This window comes from Epinephelus lanceolatus, chromosome 12, assembly GCF_041903045.1.
Source record: "Epinephelus lanceolatus isolate andai-2023 chromosome 12, ASM4190304v1, whole genome shotgun sequence".
Lineage (NCBI taxonomy): Eukaryota > Metazoa > Chordata > Actinopteri > Perciformes > Serranidae > Epinephelus > Epinephelus lanceolatus.
Window position 1 is genome coordinate 30533568 of NC_135745.1, and position 18422 is coordinate 30551989.

The following is an 18422-nucleotide window of genomic DNA, read 5'->3' on the forward strand; positions in this document are numbered from 1 at the left end:
TCTCAAAACCCATTTTTTTAGATGACAAAATCGCCCGTAGAAATGATGCATTGACGCAGATATGGACCACAGTACTGTATGTCATTTGGCTCATGTCATTTGAATTACCATTAAGGGAAGCATCTGAGTGTAAGAGACCGCCCCACTATCCGCTGCTGCATCCAACTCGCTTTTCACACTTGGGTTCATTCACACACACTTTTCCCACCGGGATGGAGCCGCTTCAGCCAGCGCGCAGAGCCAACGGGGAACACACACGCTTTCACACGGCACACATGGCTGCAAATTTATGGCGAATATTTTCCACCTTGATCTGGATATTAACACTAGTTACAAGTTCGAGGACGAGGATTTATCCACCAAACGAAGGTGAGTGAGGAGGAAATCGCCTGGGCGCGCGCGTGCAATGTGTGTGTCACACATTTCGGGTTTTCCGCTCCTGCACGCTGGGAGACACCGCTGCGTGCAGGCGCTCCGTGCGCGTCCTAGGATGGAAAAGAGCAGGGCCAGTATGCATGAAACTTAGAGAAAAGTTGGATTTTTGGGGGGGGAAATGGGGGAAATTTCACAGGTGTAATTTCTCCTGGATTTGTGCCTCCAAGGAGTTCAGCTGCATGTTCTGTCTTCTCAGTGCTGTCACCAAAATCTTTTGTTTCTTGGATATTTCCACATGACATGGCCACTGTGGCAAAGAAAGACTTAATTTATTCTTAAATCTCTAAGCATATACTTTCAGCTTGTTTCTATGTGCATAAATAAAGGTTAAGGTCATTAATACAATACTAGAATTAGAAATTATGCTGACTTCTAATCTGATATTGTGTAATAAGGATGATAATTATTATTAAAAGTAGTTATATACATTGCAAATCAAGTGACACAGACTTTTTCCTAATTCCATATTTGTCCCAAGCTTATAAGTGATGCATTCATCGGTGATCTTGTGGTGTGGTTACGTCTTCCAAGTGCAAAAATGTGACTTATTTCTCACCCTTAAAAAATTTCATTTATTTAATTTATTCAAGCACTGTAGGCTGTTTGCTCTTAAACCACCTGCATGTGTGCGTGTGCATTTTAGTGACCCTGCTGGATACCAGGACAGTGCCAGGAGAGCTGAAATGGGCAGCCAGTCCTTCAGAGGGAGGGGTGAGTGGGAGCTTTTTTACAGATACACTGTTTACAACCTGTTCTCTCTTTTGGAGAACACGCTCACTCCTTCTCTCACTCGCACACACACACTTGCACACACTTGAACACACTTGGTCTGGGAACTGTAAATAATCATCCCACAGATTTTGAAATGTGCTGTTGTTCACCAAGCCTAAGTGCTAATATGAGATTGCTGGCGTCGTGTTTGGCACACAAAAAGGCATAAACCAGCTTGTTGGTGGGTGTCATTTTTTAGGGATTTTTACTACCATGCAGTTGCCAGGACGAATCCTGTAAATATCTTATTTTGTGTTGAATCCTCTTATCTTTTTGTACTTTTTGTTGTTGGTACATTGTGATCTGCCTTCTACTGTATGTGTCCTTCCTCTTCCTTCTCTCTCTGTCTCCCGTTTGCTCAGTGTCTCCTCTCTCACCTCTTTGTTGGTTTAAGAGTTATTGGTGAACTTGACTCTTATTTCTTCAGTCGCCATGCTCTCTTTCTCTCACATGCTGCTTGATTGACGGGGTCCTGGTCTGCACGCACTGAGCTTTTGATTACAGGCACCCCCCCACCTTCCGCATCCCTCTGCTACACACACACATGCACACAAAACACCAGCTCTGTATGGTTGGGGCAAAGCTTTTTTTTCCTCCTCTGACAGCTGTGATTTCTGTCTACTGACAAAGACTCTAAAAGAAACTAGACAAGGAGGCATCATACCCCATGACAGCTCCTTTTTTTTTGTTTTTTTACAGCTCTCCTCCTCAGTACACACATGTCCTGCAACGACACACACATATCAACATTGTACAACACACACAAGACACAAAGACGTGACCATGTGCTCTCGCTCATGCGTACATGCTCTTGTATTCACATAGTGTAGGAGTATAGAGACTCAAGAGCCGGACCGATGCTGGGTTTTTGAGGCCGATACAAATGTTGATATTTAAGAATAATAAAAATCAGACGGTGATGGTATTGACCAGTGTTTAAACATTAAACTTTATTGTCCAAAATGACCATAAGACAGTAAATGTTCAACAGTAAGCTTCACTAGAAATAAAGAAAAACGAAATAAAATAAATACAAAAACACAGATAATGAACTTTAATTAAGAAAAGTTTAAGTCAAATGTACGTGAAAATGAACATTTGAGATTGTCTAACAACACTTACTCATTAATATCTCTGTGATAAGCCAATATCGGCCAATAAGATCAGTCCTGATGACATATCGATCAGGCTCAATTAGATACACACTCCCACACAGACCCCCCCTCCCAATACACACACACACACACACACATTCTGACATTCTCTGTCTCTCCCTCTCTTTCTCTCGCTTTCGACACGGCGCATTTAGTGTGTATACAGCTCTCACTAGAGCAGATTATTATTCAGTGGCAATAAAAAGCCAATTTGGAGTTGGGAGGCTCAGCGGTCATTTGAAGGGTCACAGTACAAGGCAAATAGTCGGCTCTATTGAGATGGATGATGCAGTGAAGGTTGAGCCAGCTTCACTTGTATGGAAATGTGCCTGTAAAAACCTTGGGAGTCGCAACAAATCTGAACCACTGTCCACAGCAGAATATTGATGCAAGAATGAACGTTTCCAAATGACAGCAGTGAATTAGAGGATGCGTCCCGGCATCTGAAATGTATTTGATCTTGTTCCACTGTATTTGTGGGGACAGTTATTTCCCCAAGTGGTCAGAAATTCAAGGATAAGATATGTTTGTGTGAGCATGTTTTTCTGGTCACTACTCCTGTAAGAGCTTGTGCCCTCTTGGGATAAAGATTAAGCTTAGTTTCAGTTCATGCCAGTGCCAGTATAAAAGTCAACTTTAGTAGGGACTTGCTGTAATCATCACAATAAACATTAAGCCATTTATATTCTTAATTGTCAAAACAGCATCATTATTTGCAGCTGCCACCAGGGACTGTTTTTCAGCTGTCTTAGTTTTGAAATCCTTTACTTGTTAGTGCATTCAATTACTTGTCGGAAACTCTGACAACTGAAACTTGAGAGTCAGCAACCTATTAAATACAAGATGCTTCCCCATTTAATTCATTTTCACAACATCTGTGTAAGTTGTTTGTCTACCATGTTTCATTTTCTGACATCATTTGAAAGCATTGCTACGTGGCAGCTAATTATTAAATTAATCAAAGTTTACTGATTCAGAAAAAGTTTTGACCTGCTCTTAACTGCTTTAAGATCTCTTTGACAGTGCATCTGTTTTAATAAAGTTTCTTCAAATTGATTTGCATACTGCTGTAATGAATTGAATCCAGCGGAGGCATTTAAAGTAGAAAATCAATCTAAATACTTATGGTACATGTTGTGAAGTCTGCAACATGTGTGAGTTGCCGAGTGTTGGAGATATCGGCTGTAGAGATGTCTGACGTCTCTTGAATATAATGGAACTAGATGGCACTTGGCTCAACAGCAATGTCTCCTTCTAGAAATCATGACGCAGTTACTCAAGATAATCCACAGACCTTGTTGTGAGCAGTTTCATGTAGGAACTATTTTCTTTCTACCGAACTACATCTGCCAACTGTATTACGGTGTAGAAGGAAGCGTGCATTGTCCGGTAGCTCACCTAACACCACTGAGCTAGGTAACGTTACAGCTCAGCCGAGGAGGACGACATAAATGTTTACATCTTGCACTGTCATGAGCCTCTCGTCCATGAGTAGATGCACACTTCCTTCTGCGTGGTGATACACTTTGTGGGTGTAGCTCTGTTGCAAGAAAATAGTTTCTACATGAAACTGCTCTCAGTAAGGTCTGTGGATTATATTGAGTGACCGGGTCATGATTTCTGGAAAGAGACATTGCTGTTGAGTTTTTCAAATTCTATTTGAGAGAAGGCAGACATCTCTACAGCTGATGTCTCCAACACTCTGCAACTCAAAGCAGAACGCTCTAGATTGATAAATAGCATTTTAGGTAAGAGGAAAAATATATTTTTTCTGATTCTGAGGTGAACTCTCTCTTTAAGTTCATGTTTTTCGTTATTAAAGAGCGGACATTAGTAATCTGTGGACATCCTCACAGGTGTAGTAACACAGTTGTATTTGTGTTTGTTTGCAGTGGGAAGAGGTGAGTATAATGGATGAGAAAAACATCCCCATCAGAACGTACCAGGTGTGCAATGTCTTAGAGCCCAATCAAAACAACTGGCTGAGGACAGACTGGATCCCTCGGTCCGGCGCTCAGCGGGTCTACGTCGAAGTCAAGTTCACCCTGAGAGACTGTAATAGCCTGCCAGGGGTCACCGGCACCTGCAAGGTACGAGAAAACATAACGTCTTGACACAGCGTGATGATCATTAAATGGTTTGGGCACAGTAGAAAGTTTTAACAAAATCATTTCTTTTAAAGACTTGACTTCTTTAACATGTTAACTTTCCTGCTAATTAGTTAATGGACAGACTGCTGCTAATGGAGCTTTATTATATATTACAGCTGCTGGTTATTTAAGCACAAACCGCCCTTTGACTCATTATCATATTAAGAGAAAAGATGAGCGCTGATGATGATAAATGGACGCCTCAGTCTGACTTTTTTTCCTGTCCCTTTTGTCTTGTAGGAGACATTCAATCTGTACTACCACGAGTCTAACGAAGACAGGGAGAGCTACATCAAAGAGAGCAGCTTCATTAAGGTGGACACTGTGGCAGCAGACGAGAGCTTCACCCAGGTAACACTGAACAACTGAGTCAGGCTTTGAGTTCTTTATCTTCCTTTCTCCACTCACTTTAATTTGCTCTTATCTTGAAAATAAAATCCCCCTGCGGCACTTAGCTGTAATTTTTTTATTTGTTTTACAAGCACTTTTATCTCGGATGTCCATTCTGCCGTCCCAGGATTGCTGGCTGGGAGCTTTTGCCTAGTCCTCACAAAAATTACTTCTGATTTTAGCATTGTAGGCATTACAGCTTATTTTACCTTTGCAATCAATAGAAGTCAATCTGGACGAGAGCCAAGTGCTGAAAACGTGAAGATCAGCCATGGTTCAATAGCAACTCCCACTTTGGGTTGAACAAGCGAGCTGAATTAATGAGGGCTGACACACTTTACTGCACATTTCATTAATGTAGCTCCTTTCTCTTTCCATCCAGGTGGACGTCGGTGACCGCATCATGAAACTGAACACTGAGGTGCGAGACGTGAAGGTCACGACCCGGAAGGGTTTCTACCTGGCCTTTCAGGATGTTGGCGCCTGCATCGCTTTGGTTTCCGTCAGAGTTTTCTACAAAACCTGCCCGCTCACCATCCGTAACCTGGCAACATTTCCTGACACTGTTACCGGGGCTGATACATCTTCCTTAGTGGAGGTCAGGGGGTCTTGTGTCAACCAATCAGAGGAGAGAGAGGAGCCTAAAATGTACTGTGGTGCTGACGGGGAGTGGTTGGTTCCTATTGGTGGATGTCTCTGCAACCCCGGGTATCAAGAGAAGGGCGGCGCATGTAAAGGTGAGTGTTGCTGGGTGAAACAAAGCTGCTACACCAAAGTTTGTTGTTGTTTGTTTTGTAGTGGTCTGACTGATCCATGTTTGTCTCAGTCTATAAGCTCCGCTTGTGTTGCCACCTCTTAAGTCCCATGTGCCTATGAGAGCAATCATTAGTGCTCGAGTTAACAAGCTATTTGCTAATGATGGAAAACAGTGACAGAGAATTAGTTTGTGTAGCAATTAGCACCTGCTTGAGTATTCTGTTGAATGTTTGAATTATTTCCAAGGATTATATTTAGAATTGTTGTTGTTTTAAGAGGGAAACTAATTATAAACTAATAATAATAATAATAATAATAATAAACTACACATAATTTAACCGTGCAATATGTTCTCCGACACCGCCAAAAATTAATCAGGGTGGATGATGAGCTGTTGAGTTGTAAATGAGTAGTAATTTCAGATTGGAGATAGTTTTATTAGTTTATCCTGTTAAAACAACTTGGATTAATTTCTATGAAAAATCCTTTTGATTCTTTTGATTTGAGGACCCTTACAGACCAAAGGAATATGAATAACTTACAGGACAATCAAGGAACACATAATTTGAGGTAGCAAACCCAGTTTTATCCATCCAAAGAACTTCTATAAAAAATGACCAGGCCTCTTATTGAAACAGGCCTTTATTTGTCAAAATGTGTGGCTATGCCGGGCTGGTAAAAGGGACTGGACGTTTAATTGAGACTAAGCTTTTAATTTAAATTTTAGGGTGGTCATACATACATTTGAGGGGAATCTGCATTTGGATTGTTGATGGAAGATGTGTATTTTTGACCATAGGTTAAAAAAATAATTCAACATGTTGGGAAATACTTTTGCTTTCTTGCCAAGACTTAGATGAGAAGATTAATATCACTATCATATCTGTCCGTTTAATGCAAGCGGCAACTTCTGAGGCTGAAAAATTAAACCAATGCGAAATTGCCAAAAACTGCAGTTCATCAGATGGCCACTTGAGGCTGGCTCAATAACAGAGTAAATGCCCATAGACCCCCCCATGTGTTAAAATGCCCCACTTTACAGCAGAAATAAACATGGTCACAGCCTGGTACAGCCTGGTTTTGGTCTCAATAGCTAATTTCAACTGAACAAGAGGGGAATGTTTTTGTAAGTCACCTGTTTACATTTTATTAAGGCTTAAAGTTACACGTATTGAAGGGTGGGGCTGCTTGATTGACAGGCTGTGTGTAAAGTGTTACCACAGTCTATGAGTCAGATCCAGCCCTCGCTCCTCCACAGCTCCAGCCTCACATCCAAATATGGTTTACTGGCTCCAAAAACCAAGATAGCAACAGTCGAAATGTTGAACTTGATGCTTCAAAACAGCAGTCCACAAACCAATGGATAACATCACAGACACTACATCCATTACTTTTACAGTCTATAATCCAGTATGAACTTGAAGCAAGGAGATGGTTAACGTAGCTTAGCACAAGGACTGCAGACAGCTATCCTGGTTCTGTCTAAAGTGAACAAAATTTACCACCTATCAGCACATCTATTGCTGCGTTCCATTTTCCTCGGAAGTGGTAGCTGGGTGTGACTTTTCAGTACAAGTTGGAAAACAAAGATGTTAGCAAAACCAATTCTAGCCAGGTTAGCCATTGTTGGTAATACCAGTCAATTACAACACATTAAGCTGTATTTGGCACATTCATAGCAACAAATCCACAGATAGAAGTTGGACAGGAATGTGTGTACGGTTGTTCTAACAGTTTATAAACAGTGCATTACTACAGCCTTCACTAGTGTTGCATTTGAGGTCAGTGGTTGGTGTTGTTCCTCCGACTTTTTGAATCAGAAATCCGACTTCAGGGGGCGTTCCGGGTAAAATTTCTGACTAGGACTTTGGAAAATCAAACTTTCCAGTGCAAATGGACTGCACCGTAAAGCTCTCTGATTAACATGTTATATCTTATGGATGATCCGCCGGTTGCCTGGCAACCTCACAGTGATGATAAGATAGAGAGTTACCAATCAAGAAGTAAAACTACAGTAAATTAAAGATTAAACCACAGTAATACTTTAATTTGTGAGCTTTAGAGGTGCTGAAAGGCAGGTTTTGCTTTTTTGGACAGAGTCGGGATATCTGTCTTCAGTCTTTGTGCTAAACTAAGCTTTCTTTTTCCTGACTGCAGCCTCATTTTAAAGGACAGTCATGAGAATGGTATTGATTTCCTCATCTAACTCCCTTGCAAGGAAGAAAATAAGCACAATTCCCAAAATATAGGACTGTTCCTTTAAAATATTCATTTGTGTTGGTTGCAGGAAAAACATAACAAAACCTTTTTAATCAAAAACTGGACTTTACTTTCAGCTTTATTTGAGAGGTAACTCCCAAAACTATTATATTAGTAATAAAAATAAATGGAATACGCCATCATGTCAGACAACTACCCCCAGTCTAATCAGTTTATCTTTTAATAAATCCAAGTCATAAAGAGTTTCTGTCCTGCAGTGAGTATTAGTAGAAGCTCGCAGGTCTCAGTGTGAGGTGTGCTGACATAACAACAGCCATCTGGACTAAAATGTCTTTCTGTCACTTACAAATGTGGTCTGAACTTTACGGTAGCAAATATGCAAGCTGTTCACACCTCTCACCAACATACATGTGGCGTGGATGACGTGTAATGTTTGAAAGTGACTTGTTGTGATAGTGAAGATAAACTTAATGTGCGTGTTTGTGTGAGAAAAGTGGGGTGACCGGGGGACAACAGACGCAGTGGAGACACTTTTACAACATGGCTTCACTCCCCCTATTCAGTCTCATCCACAACAGACACGCAACATGTGCGCTCACACACACACAGATAGACACACACATTGACACGCACACACATACGCAGATGCACAGAGACCAATAGAGACAAGGGGGAGCGACTCACTGATCTGCTCCCTCAGTTTTATTTATGAAGCCTATCCCAGCAGGCTAATTGTATAACAAACAGACCCATAATTCAAAGAGAAAAGAAGAGATGCTGAGAGAGAGAGAAAGGCGAGGAGATGGACATAAAGAGAGCAATGCAGTTAGTGCCAGTTGGCATTAAAGGGGGGGGGGGCGACTTGACTTTTTTTCTTTGCAGTAAGAAGAGCAGTAGCCAAAATTCTCCATGTGACAAACGTCCTCTAAAACCTTCACCCCGCTTGCCCCATTTGTTCTTTTTGAAAAGGGAGGAGGTTTGCGGGGTGGTCCCTGAAGCCTGAAAGATGTTCCTCCTCAACTAGATTTAGGAGAGACCCTTGACTCTGTTGAACCTCCAGCAGATGTGAAGTGCCATCTATCTATCTGAGGCTCTCTTCTCCGTCTCCCCGCTCCCGCTGCCTGTCAGGTTGTTGGCCGGGCACAGCTGCCTCAGTGGAAATCCATCAAAGTCTGGATGAATACCGAATGCCGCCCAGTGAAAACTCTGACCCTGCAGTATTGGATAGACGCCTTAACACTTCTTCCATTTTAAGTTTGAAATTCGCAGGGAAAAGAGAAGAGGGGGGGAGGGCAGAGTGGGACTGAGGGAAGAGGCGGATAGTTAGATGATCTGTCGCTCCTGCCGTCACTGATGTCAAAAGGTTTCTGGATCCTCTAGACTCACGTGCCTTCACTCAGTCGGTATAACAGATGCAGACAGATAGACAGAAAATGAGTGAATATAACTTGGACACTTGTGATTACAGGTTTTTTCATACTGAGCAGTACAGAAATGCACCAAATAACTTTAAGGAATTGTTCAGCCTATTGGGTAAAACGTTTGGTCGCCTTCATGCCGAGAGTTAAGCTCTTCTTACACAGAGATGCTGCAATACTGCTGCAATGAGGACCCTTCATTATGCCGGCTTTGGATTTTCATACAGAACCAAACAAAACTAGCATCACACCACCTTAGTATGTGATTTTAGATCGCATGTTGGTGTTCCTGTAGCAATAGAGGCGTGATGTATGACAGCATCGCCGTCTAGTGTCTTGTGTCAATGGCATAACATGGCAATAACAATCATTCACCATCCCTGTTTAAATGTCAGATGATCTTGTCCTCTGCTTGAAGGGTAAAGAGCTCCCAGATCTCATTGTCTTCCCAATTTCTTTTTCGAGTTATCTGCTAACTGCTGCTAGCTGCTTTTTAAATCTCCCGGTGGTGGCTCTCACACTTGTCTGGTCCTGCAGGCTCACACGTTTTACACAGACTTTGTGTTAGCTGTGTTGCTACCTTCACTGCTAGCTTAACCCTATGGGCCCGAACAACGCATAGTGCATCCAAATTCACACCTGTTCTTCTCTGTGGATTTTCTCCGCGACCGTGCGTCATAGCGAGAACGTGAAACAGCAGAATCATAGCTTTCCGACAAGACCAAGCACTTGTCGGTACTCCAGTGTTTTCACAGCGAAAAAAAATGATAAAGTTACACTGAAATTATGTATAACAGAGCTTTCATACAGCTTTGCACACACATTACTCTTGAATGGATTACTTGCGAACACAGGCTCGCACAGAAATGCCATGCATATCACATGAAAGTGCAGGAGCAGAGCTTTCCAATGATACCACACACATCATTGTGACATCCCATCATGCTATAAATCCAGATTAATTGTCTACAAAATAAAAACCTGACGAATTTCTTTACAATCCATGATACAGATCTTGTTATCAGTCACTTCATATAGTGAGGAATATCGTATCTTACCACGTCTTAGGCTTGCGTGTGTTTCTCCCTGTCTATCCACATTTGTAGTCCGGCTTTCAAGATGCAAATGTCTCCATATTGTCCAGTTGACACTCCATCAAACTTTGTATGACAAGACCAGCCACTTCACCTTTGCGCGCCCAGACAACTGCAGCCTAATTATGCATGCTGACAGGGCCGTAGTCACCATATACATTGAGGGGGACATGTGTTCCCCCCAATGCACAAAATGCCCCCCAATATATAACTGAAACTGAAAAACAACAACAGACTTTGGTTACTGCAAACAAAGTGGCAAATATTATCTTGGAGGACATCATTGCACTTGGCTGACTATTTTTCTATGATCTTAGATGTAAATATTGCATGTTTCTTTCAGATAAAACACATTTTTGACTTGTGAATGAGTCAGTGGAATTTCTTGCAATAATGAAAAAATAGTGGCAATCATGTCTGCCTGGCACAAACCACATGTTTTGGACAGCTGTGAAGTGACAGAATGTCCCACCATCATGGTTCTTATATTGCCAGATTCCAGAGAGTCTCCCCTCTTCATATATGGCAGAATATGTCTTCTTCCAACTTGCCATGGTGAGATACATGTAAAAATGTAAGAATTTAGTAACACAGATTTGTTTTTTTTCATTGATATAAAAATTAATATAAAATACAGGCACATAGAAGGACATGGAATGATGGCGAATCTGGTTAGCCCAGATTGTCCTGAAAAAAACAAGATATAGCATGTGTATGTGGCCTTTATAATGACTGTGATATGAGCTTAAAAGTAAAGGCAGTAAAAATACCCCAAAAACGCCTAGGGCCCATAGGGTTAAAGGTGGAATAACAATGCCCCCACAGTTTGTGTTGTACCTTATATACAGAACAGCAGGTAGTGTAAAAGGGACTTTAGATTTAAAAATTGAGCAGTCTCAGCTCCAGGACTTGTTGTTTCTTCACTTCTTATCAAAGCAAACAAGATATAACATGTTTAGTAGGGAGTTTTTAATTTGCTTATAGGTGTTATTAATTATTTTACATTTGGACAGAGCCAGGCCAGTTGTTTTCTTGTTTCCAGTCTTCATGCTAAGCTAAGCTAACCCTCTGCTGGCTTACTGTTTAAACAGAGAAATATGACAGTGGTATCAATCTTCTTGTCTGATTCTTGGCAAGAACGCAAATATATGCGTTCCCCAAATTGTCTGTACTATAAGAAACTATATTTCTTTAATTTTATCTGTGAAATACCTTAAATCATAGCAAAAACTCAAAAATAAGTTTTTGTTGAAAAATCATGAAATTGTGTAACAGTAGCTAAATCATAAGCCCCTTTTACACTGCCAGATTTTCGGCAAATGTTGGGCCGTTTTGCCAGCAAGCTGCAAGCATTTAGATACACAGAGCCGGATTGGCGAGTTGATCCGAGGTGCCCAATTTTCCGCCTCGTAGGACATATTGGTGGAACCTTTTTAGTTTCAAAAGACAGAGGCGGCCTTCCGCCACAGGAGGAGCTGTTGATGACTTGTGGGAGGAGCTGTTGATGACGCTGCACGTACAACCCACTGGTGGTGGATAAACAGGAAACAGTTGATAGCAGGAATTAGCGAGCAGCTAGTAGCAAGAAAGAAACGCAAACCTGACAGACATTGTAAGGATGAGCAACTGGGGAGACAAGGAATTGTGCGCCCTCCTTGCCCTCACAAACGAAGAGGCCATTAACCGTCAGATGGCGGGGATGGTGAGGAACGGGCCGACTTACGAGAGAATCGCTGAAGGACTGACCAGCCATGGCTTCCCTCCTACATCAGTGTTTATGTCACACGCTGAGCTACATGTATTGTTACTTGCTCACGCCCCCCATTGCCCTGAAAAAAGGCACATTCTGTATAAACAAAATTAGGCAGGCGGCATTTTGCTGCACTCCTAGATTTTGTTTTTATACTGCCAATGCTGAAAGAAGACTGATTGGGCTTTTCTGCAAATTTGCACAATTCCTGTCTAAAAAGGGCTAAAGGAATTGTTCAGCCTTGTGTATTTTGTGAAAATATTTTCACATTCTTGTCTGTTATGAATGTCTGTCCTTTATACTTAATGTATATATATTATATATCTTAGTTAGACAGATTGTTTTTTACAGCAAGATTAGGCATTTTTCTTATATAAAACAGTTTTGATTACATGAGGCGTCCTGGTGCAACTACCACGGTTTGCTTCTACATAAGTATTTTAAATGTCTGCCTTGTAGTTTTGCTTTTCGAACACATTTTAGCATTCCCAAAGACTCCTGTTGAATTGAGCTGAAACAAGAGTAGACTTAGCCAAAGCGGTGAAATGTGAAAAGTTCATTTTCACTGTTGACACAGAGTAATGAGGATGGAGAGGATGAGAGGAGAAGCTCTGGAGAGGAAGAAGGGATTAGAAGTTGAATGGGGCGAGGGGGGATTGAAAGAAGGCCACTGACAGCAGAAGGCATCAATACAGGGCCGCCCCTCCCCCGCCAGGGGGGTTCGTCATCGGGTGCAAAGGGGACGACTAGAGAAACACAAGAGAGAGGGAACTCCCCCTCTTTTCTAAACCCGTGGTTAAGACCGAGGTCATGACTGAGCCTGATGAAGACGTCAAAAACTCTGACTGACAGCCACACACACTCGTGCAGAGAGACTTTAGATACAGAGTGCAGGGTCATGACCGAGGTAGATGAAGACGTCAAAAGTTTGACAGCTGCGATCCGTCTGGGAGGATCGGAAACGAGGGAGGAGAGACAAGAGGAGAGAAACAACAGAGAGAATTTGAAATGTGAACGGCCGGAGAGGCGGAATGAAAGAGGAGCCTTCTGCTTTTTGTCTCACTGTCTCTGCACTGGCCTCCTTTTTCTGCCGTCTGATTCTGCTCAATTCTGCTCACTGCCTGGGAGGGTTGGACTGTTTCTCCCTGTGTGTGTGTGTGTGTGTGTTTCTGTGTTCCCCACGTCCAGAGAGATTTCATGGTTGTGCTTCTTTCCAACGCACCTGCAGTGTCTCGTCAACAGCAGAAAGCGTTTGGAACGAGAGGGATGAAAAGAGTGAGAGAGAGGCAGCCACACTCAAAGAGATGACAGAAAGAAAGAGTGAGCGGATGATAGAAAGAGTGCGTAATCGCTGTATTCAGTCCCTCTAATTATTGCATCGCATTTCTGGACTCTGGACATGTTGGATTGCGGATTTAGTGTGTGCGTGTGTGCACGAGCGTACATGAGCGTACATGTGTGGGTACTGTATCTCTGATTTTCTGCCTAACAAAGCCCTCCCTCCCATATACTCACAGTTTGGAAGACTGCCCAGGAATGCCTAGAGAAGAGTGTGGTGGGGCAAACAGGCAGGGAGGAGATGTGTGTTTTTGTGTGTGTGTGTGTGTGTGTGTGTAGTATATGCACGTATGGCAGGTGACAAAGCAGGGAAAGGAATGGCCCAAGTGACTGTGTGAGGCAAGCCAAACTCAGGTGGGGGGAATGGTTTGCATTCCACCATCACAATCAAAGTGTGTGTGTGTGTGTGTGTGTGTTTCTCAGTGTGCGCGCACTATTGTCTACTTCTCCCAGGTTGTTCTTAATGTAGTGGAGGTTTGCCAGCCCCACCAGTCGGTCTGTAGCTCTCTGGCATCGACACAAGCCCCTCTCTGCCTCTCTGTCCCTCTGTCTTGCTCTCATTATCCCTCCTTTCTCTTCTCCATCTCTTCTCCCTGATCCGCGGTCAGTCAGGGGTGGGGGTGCTGTTGCTGGTGGCAGGGGGTGATCTGTGTGTGATGGGGAGGAGGGGGGTATTGTTGTAGAGCCCCTTTCACATGCTAATGTTGGCACTGTTGGCTTTGGGCACACACAAATCCACACACGCATTTCTCCTCAAACCACCAGTTTTTGCGAGTATTTAAATTTAGACAAACTTAAAGCTGCGGCTTTCACTGAGCGCATTCCTAAGGTTTTAAATGCAGAGTGATGTGAGTAGCTGGTGCACGTGTAAGATATGAGATGAATTTGATAGCGAGCTGTGTAGGAATGTGAGTTGCTGTCCTCTCAGTGAAGACATACAGTAGGAGAAAGATAAGGATCTCATCTTATCTTCCGCATTTTCTGTGGGTTTAATTAACGGGGCACGACCCCTGTGATTAATAGTGTCCCTCCCTCTCTTGTGACAGTCTATCAATCCATCCATCCATCCATCAATCGGTCCCTCCCTCCATCCATCACAGAGACAGGTGTCAGGCCGGAGCGGTCGGGGGTACTTCCTCCATCTACACCCCTCTGCTGGGAAGGAACAAGGGATGATGACAGATAACGCAGGGTCAAGGAGAATACACACACACACGCCCACACATACAGTGTGCCGACGAGGCTCTTAGTTGGATTTGCAGTGAGCTGCATTTGCATTTTAGGTAGCAGATGAATGCATATGCAAATGCCGACAATGCTGATAGTAATCAAAGGGCACCTTCCCCTCCGCTTCTCTCACTCCTCTTTTTCTCTCTTCACCTCTTTATCTCTCGCTCCTTGTCAGTCTTTTTTCTCTCTCTCGCTGTCTCTCTCCCAGTCAGCCTTCCCTCCATCCTGTACACTCTCATACTTGTCTCAAGCAGGCAAACAGCTGATTACAGCCGATTCACTCTGCAGCTACCAGGCAAAAATGTGAGCACACTCACGCACGCTATCACCTTATCTTATCAGCATGTACTTATGTTTGCACCCAAATCCCTCCCAGTTTATTGGTCCAGCTCGGGTGCTGCGCGGTCCTCGGTAGCGTAGGGTTAATGTCGGGTTAATGACACCCTCATGAGCTCTTATTCCAGGTCAGCAGCGCTCACCCCCTCTGTTGAAACCAGTGCTAAAAAAGACACAAAGGCTACAGACAACAGAGAGAATAGAGACATGAGAGGGCGCTGAAGGAAGTTTATGGCTTCAGATACTTTGTTCCTTTCTTCAGTCTGTCCTCTGTGTTGGAGACAAGGATAGAGGATTTGGTGGGACAGGGACAAAGGCAGTGTGCTTCCCCCCTGGCACAGTCTTGTTTAGCCCTATAATCAACCCTTAAGTCCTTAGTGGGTCAAATAGTTTTCTTTCTCTCTTTAATTTCCTCCCTTTCCCATCCATGTCTTACTTACCCACATTAATGATTTGAAAGAAAGGAATGTGCATGTCAGTAGGACTGATATTACTCTATTTTATCTTGAATTTGATGATATCAGCTGACACATTATGATTAGTCATTTGCCACATGAAAGCCAGCTTTATCAGCTGTAAATGTGTTTATGAATTTACAGGTTTCAATTACAGTTTTCAGCCCCGTGTGTTTCGCGTGCGGTCTCATTTGAGCTGGTATCGACATCGAGCCATAAACGCTGCGAGTCGTGCTTCAAAGCTTCCTCAAGGTTTGACACTTGGAGAGGAGAGGGATGTACAGAGATACAGCAGGAGCGAGAGTTATCAGAGACACAAAGACAGATAAGTAGAGGTCGAGGAGGAAGTGCGCGGGGAGCGAACGAGGGAGGTTGTGAAAAATGTGAAAGGGAGGGCAGATGAGTGTGTGAAAGAGCAAATCTATGGTGGCTCACGCAGATGGGGCAGGATGGTCGGTGTGAGTAGATTACAGAGGAGACTTCCTCCCTCTCATCAGTAGATGAGAGTGTCATAAAGCATTCGAACACACACACACACTCACATGTGCGCACACACATCATTCCCACATTCCTATCCACTCCCACTGGGATGTCTTCATCTCCCTTGGAAGTGTGAAAGGGTTGAAAAAAAAAGGAGAGAACCGGGAAAGATGGTGGGATGGAGAAAGGAGAGTGAATAGGGTGTGATGATGAAAAAGGTGTTGAAAAAATGATTGCAGTGGAAACAAATGAAGGATTTCCTTCTGAAATTAAAGGGAGAAAAAAAATGGCTCTAACCAGCCACGCTCTGCCATCTCTTCTGCCCCACCAGTGGATGTCAAGCGGTATAATTATGCACTCATTTATTGTATTGTTGCTCTGTCAATGCGTGAATTCCTTGGTATACAGAGAGAAGATTTCTCTTCCTCCACCCCTCCCTCTGTATCTCTCTCTCATCCTCTCCCTGTTTCTCCTCTTTCATATATTTAAATGTCAGTTATATTTGTGTTGGCGTTGGAGTTTTGATGTATTCAGTTCTAGTGTTACTGGTTTCTGTGCGTGTGAGTGGGAGCTGATCAGTAAATGTTCTTCTAGATGTTTCTTTCTTTGCTCATCAAAATCATCAGAAAGAGATAAAAGAGACACACAGTGCCCCTCCCCCCCGTGATGTATCTATTTCTCTCTATAGATTTTTCTTTACAGTTTATCTTTGAATCAAAATGCAGTCCGCGTGTTGATTAGATGGATGTCTGAGCTGTGTAAGATGTCGATACAGAGACAACAAAGACTGTATCAAGGGTCAGGGGTCAGCTGACCTGAGGGCACTGCTTGCAGCCCACTTCAGGGCGGACTTAAATCGCTGTGAACATGTTTTGAAGGTATCTTTTGGAGTGCTTCTCACCAAAAGATATTTGGAAAGCCACTTTGTTGAATATTGAACATTGCTTGATATTTTAAGGGTGGGACAACTTTGGGATTGTGTATATTAAAGGAATAATTCAACCCCCAAATGATCACTTGTGTATCAACCACTCACCCTGTGTTCAGTTGAATTAAGGAAGAGAACTTTGTTTTTCTTGCATGCCTCCACGGTGAACAAAGAATTCAAACATTGGAGAAAAGTCTTGATGTATTGAAGTCACTGGGGTCCAAATCAGCAAAACTGTATTACCAGTGGTTTCCAACTGGTGGGTCACGGTCTAAAAGTGGGTCATGGGTCCATCCTGAATGGACCACAAGTGACTCACAAACATGCCAAGTTTGTAAGAAACACACTTAATTTTATGTATAGTGAATTTCCATCACAGATTTTATATGTTGAAGTGCCGTTCCCTGCTGCAGAGAGAGTGAATAATAGACAGCTACTTCACAGAGACAGCAAACTAGCTCAATGACATGGCCAAACGCAAGTATGACGCTGAATGTATTAAACTGTGGGACCTTGAACTAATGACTAAAGAGAAATCTGGACCTCGTTCTTGTATACTAGTATAGTTCAATCCAAGTCTCATTTAGCCACTCATGTGCTCGAAACTTACTAAACGCATGCATTTTGGCTAAAACCATATTATTAAAAACACTTCCACATAAACAGTCTCACGTACGGATAACTAGTGCACTTCTTTTTATGCTGAATTCTTTTAATATTGCAGTTTTAGTGAGAAGGCATGTGATGAAGGCCTGTCTGTGGAAAAAATAAAATGAAATTATATGAAATTAATACTGGACTAATTTCAAAAATTGTTGTCCACATCAGTCACTTAGACACAAAAACATATTAAAAAATGGTCCAGGTTGAAAAATACAGAAGTTGCCCTTTAAATGTGGCCGTCCTATGACTTCAGTTCATTAAGAATTTTCTCAGTTTCTTCGTTCACCATGGAGGCATGCAAGAAAAACAATGTTTTCTTCCTATTCCTAAATTCAATGTAACATGAGTGAGTAATTGACATACAAATAAATATTTGTGTAGTGAATTAATGCTTTATTTTTATTCTTTATAATTGATGTGCTGTTTATTTTCTTGATTAATTAATTAACTAACTGTATCGCAGCAACAGCAAAAATTCCTATCACAATTTTCCAGAGCCCATCTTGACATATTTGATTAATTATTTAAAATAAATTTTCTGAGCTGTTACAACAGACTTAATTTTGCATATTTACTTGAGCAGTTAATCAGTTGTCTTAATTGCTGTTCATTAATTTTCTGCCGATTAATCTACTTATCTTTTCAGCTGTAGCAAACATATATATTTATCCATGTGTAGTTGATAGCTGAGCCTGAAATACAAGTAAGGCTGGGACCTGCTAATCAGAACATTGCTCCACAGCACCACTAGTGATCAAAAACCCCACAGGGGACCTTTAAACAAGTGCTGTGTTCTGTTCAAGGTAGCATGTTATTACTTCATTTTAGAGGTGCTTTATGGTGTCTTTTATAAA

The 18422-nt window shown here is 42.3% G+C and overlaps 1 protein-coding gene across 1 annotated transcript in view; it reads left to right on the forward strand.

Moving 5' to 3' along the window:
- Positions 1–18422, forward strand: part of LOC117272228 (ephrin type-A receptor 4-A-like) — a 40197-nt gene continuing 21775 nt past the window's right edge. Inside the window, exons 1-5 of the mRNA XM_033651037.2 lie at positions 1–369; positions 1079–1146; positions 4253–4450; positions 4751–4861; positions 5283–5637. Coding sequence (XP_033506928.2) covers positions 93–369; positions 1079–1146; positions 4253–4450; positions 4751–4861; positions 5283–5637 — 1009 coding nt within the window. The 5' untranslated portion in view covers positions 1–92. The remainder of the gene's footprint in view (positions 370–1078; positions 1147–4252; positions 4451–4750; positions 4862–5282; positions 5638–18422) is intronic.